Source organism: Gopherus evgoodei, unplaced genomic scaffold (assembly GCF_007399415.2).
Source record: "Gopherus evgoodei ecotype Sinaloan lineage unplaced genomic scaffold, rGopEvg1_v1.p scaffold_70_arrow_ctg1, whole genome shotgun sequence".
Lineage (NCBI taxonomy): Eukaryota > Metazoa > Chordata > Testudines > Testudinidae > Gopherus > Gopherus evgoodei.
The window spans coordinates 284,030-288,139 of NW_022060091.1; the positions used below are offsets into that span (position 1 = coordinate 284,030).

Here is a 4,110-nt window from a genome sequence, read left to right on the forward strand (position 1 = left end):
CCATAACCCATGACTGAGCCAAGGTGGGGATAGAGGGTTGGGGGTTCCACTGGGTGGGGAGACCCTGAGACTGCGGGGGTATTGCCAAGGGGAAGCACTCCAAAGACAAGGGGCACCAGATCCTGGGAGGGACACGGGCCAGGAGCAGCAGGACACCGGCCTGCAGAGGGTGCTCTGGAGGCTGGAAATGCTAATTCCCGGAGAAAACCAGCAGGTGGCACCGCAGGAGTGAGTCCCACACCACGACAGATTTCTAAATCCTTTAGGCTCTTTTGAAAATCCAAGTATCATTGCTCTCATTCTTACACATGATAGAGCGGTGCTTAAGGGCTGAACCAACACAGTGTTACTGGTAGCTTGTTACAGAGAGCGAACTTCAGGGATCTTGTCCCAGAGGAACAAGCCAACTCTTTTAAACAGCTGTCAAGAATCAGATCTTAGTCTTGGAGTCAGCTAAGGAACAGCTCTTTGCTCAATTCCTACTACACATCTTGAGGAGTTTCACTGCTCTGGATAAAGAACATTGGATCTCCTTAGATGCTGTATTCCAAAGGTAGATAGAGAGATTAGTAGACAAATCAGTAAGTAGGTATATAAACAGACTAAGAAAACAGAAAGCGAAAACTACAGGTCAGAATGATCTCACCATATTTAAGATCCATATTAAGAAGTCAGGTGAGTTGATCTAAATTTTTATTTTTTTATATATTTTTATCCTTTCCATTTCAAAGGACCGATTCTAACCCCCCCATACACCTCATCTTGGGATGGGTCTCTCTGTCGCCTCCCATTGAATTCTGCTGGGAATCAGCAGTCTGCTCACACAGAGTCAGTCGCAGCATAGGGGCCATAATTAGCAGCCCAGCAACTACTTGAATCAAACAGCTCGCTTTCTCACTATTTCTCAAGGCAGGGCAACTAAGACAGTTGGTGAATGTTAGCAGTAATTTCTATTTTTGGAGTGCGTGTGTGGGAGGGGGGCATTGGTATAGGTTGGGAGTAGGACATTTACATTTCTAATTTCGCTTTGCACACAATCTGCCTGTGTTGACATTCAAATCCTAGTACAAGGTTCACCTCTTTGCTTAGGTATTTGTCTCATAAGTTGATAATGAAAGAAAAGTTTTTTTTTCTCAGTGTTGTCGTTTCTCTTCTTCAAGTCTTGGAGCATTCATGGACTCCAGCCTCTTTCTTCTGCTTTTGCCAAAATCCAATCTTTATTCACTTCTTGGTTTGCACTATGAGTCCTTTTCACTCTTTGGCTGAAAATGATCACTGGTTTTCTTGAATTGTTTGCACAGTTGCATGATATCAACCTGGGGTTACCCACTTCCACACAGACACTTTGGCAGTGGAGAAGCCTGTCATACAGATAAGACTCTCTTCATGGCAATTGTCATATTTATCAATTTGCCTATATTGTCTGTATTTGATTGGGTTGTCAGCCTGTGCCAAAACCAGTACTTCTAATTTTCGGGAGTTTGTTATTATTTTGTTATAGAAATCCTAGATATTTTAATAGGGATGAATCCAATAAGGTACTATAGTTATTAAATACTCTACAACAGTGGTTTTCCTCTTGTGGTTTGCAGATCCCTGGGGGTCCGTACACCATGTCTAAGATTTCCAAAGGGGTCTGCATCTCCATTTAATTTTTTTTTAGGGGTCCACAAATGAGAAAAAGGTTGAAAACCAGTAGCCTACAGAAATTATAAAATGTAATAGAAAAATATACTTCTTATAGCATTGGCCAAATTTCTCTTTGCACACAATCTGCCTGTGTTTACATTCAGAATCTAGTACAAGGTCCACCTCTATGCTTAGGTATTTGTCTCATGAGTTGATAATGAAAGAGAGGTTATTTTTTCTCTGATATCATATGAGGATGGATATAGATTGGACATTGGAGAGAACATTGGCTTCATTCCCATTCCTCCTGAAAACTGATGTCAAAATAACCACTGACTTCCATGGGGGCAGGATGGATTCTCTACTATATGTAGAGCCTCATATTCTGATGTGCAGACCAAGGAAACAAAAGCCTCATTCAGTTAGAGTTTAAATGACTTAGGAACAGAAGTCCCATTAATTTTCTATAAGGCCCCTCTTTTCAAAATTATGTCACTGTGCCGAGGGAATGTTTGCTTGTCACATTCATTTCTCCTTCTTCTTGAAAAATCCTAATGATTTTAATAGGTAAGAATCCAATTATATACTACAGGGATTAAATCGTGTTTCCAACAAAATAGTCAAGAACAAGTGACAGAAAGTAATAGAGAAAGAGATGTTTTTTATACTTTTGTCCACATGCCCAGCTATTGTAAATTGGCCATAGTTGTTTCGTTGGAGTGAATCTGTCAATTCCCAGGCTGGTGTACCTCAGTTGTAGCTCTGCTGAAGTCATAAAGCCGGATTAAAGAAACATTAGAGGAGAGAGAGAGAGAGAGAGAGACTGTATAGCCTGGTGGTTAGAGACCTATCCCGGATGCAGAAGACCAAGTATCCAGTAACCCTGCTGTGCTTCCTCTCTAATATTTGAGCTAGATTGCATCAGATTAAAGAGGAGAGACTTGAGGAGCCTGACATCAGTCTGTCTGCAAGTCCCAGCTGAACACGGCTTTTGTGAACACCAAATTCTGTGGTTTAGGCAGCTAAAGTGGCAGTTAGGTGCCCAAGTCCTTTTGTGTATCCAGCATGTTTTGTCTATTTAAAATACGCAAAATCTATCCAGCTTCTCTCTTTCTCTGTCACTGAATTTACTATACTTAAAATACACATTGTACAGCTTGGAATAGGGCTCTCTTTACGTTCATGCTACTGATCAGATTAACTTCACATGCCATTTAAATTTACTTTAATCATAAGTATTAATTTGTTTTCTCTCGTCTTCCAGGTCAACAGATTTCCTGAATAAATTTCAATGAAAAATCAAACCACAGTGACTGAATTTATTCTCCTGGGACTTTCCAGTGACCCACAGATGCAGATTTTCCTCTTCTTGGTGTTTTTAGTTATATACCTAATCACTCTGAGTGGTAACATAGTGATCATGGTGGTGATAAGAGCTAATTCTCACCTTCACACTCCTATGTACTTCTTCCTCTTCCATTTATCCTTTGTTGATATCTGCTATTCCTCGGTCACGGTGCCTAACGCACTGAGGAACTTCCTAGTGGTGCACAAAACTATTTCTGTCAATGGCTGCATTGCTCAGATGTTCTTCATCCTCCTCTCAGCTGGTGCTGAAGTTCTCATTCTCTCAGCCATGGCTTATGACCGCTACGCTGCCATATGTGACCCATTGCATTACGTGGAGAGAATGAGCAAAGGGATCTGTGTTCAGCTGGTGAGTGGGGCATGGGCAATAAGTTTCTTCCATGCCCTGCTTAACACTGTTTTTACTTTCAATTTGCATTTCTGTGGGCCCAGTCAAATCAGCCATTTCAGCTGTGAACTCTCTCCTCTATTACAACTGTCCTGCACTGACAACCTCACCAATCAAGTGGTGCTTATTACTTCTGTTGTGATATTTGCATCAAGTGCCTTCCTCCTCACCCTGATCTCCTACATTAATATCATCTCCACCATCCTGAAGATTCGCTCTGCGGAGGGCAGGCGTAAAGCCTTCTCCACCTGCAGCTCCCACCTTATCGTGGTTGGCTTATTCTACACGACAGGTTTTCTCCAGTACACAAAACCCAGGTCGGTCTCCTCTGTGGTGCTGGATGAAATATTCTCAATTGAGTACAGTATCTTGACCCCTGTGTTAAATCCCATCATCTACAGCCTGAAAAACAAGGAGGTGAAAACAGCTGTAGGGAAAATGTTAGGGAAATTCAAATTTCTCAAGTAGTGTCAATCTTATTTAAAACAACAACAGCAACAAAAGTACACAGAACTGTGGATAACTTGTGTTTGAGAGATTCTCTGTTCAGTTATCTGACACTTTGGGCCAAAGCCTTAATTGTTCTAAATTAGTGTGACTCCATTAAACTCAGCAGGCCATATCCTCACTGGGTAGGAGAGACACTGGATCAAAGGGGACGGGATCCTGGGTCTCTATCTAGGGTGAGTGCAGGAAGCACCAGGCTCTAGATCCATTCATATGCT

The 4,110-nt window shown here is 41.8% G+C and overlaps 1 protein-coding gene across 1 annotated transcript; it reads left to right on the forward strand.

Moving 5' to 3' along the window:
• Nucleotides 1-2,920: 2,920 nt before the first annotated feature.
• Nucleotides 2,921-3,853, forward strand: LOC115643772 (olfactory receptor 1009-like). The gene has a single exon (XM_030547754.1). The coding sequence runs from the start codon at nucleotides 2,921-2,923 to the stop codon at nucleotides 3,851-3,853; it is 933 nt and encodes a 310-aa protein (XP_030403614.1).
• Nucleotides 3,854-4,110: the final 257 nt, after the last annotated feature.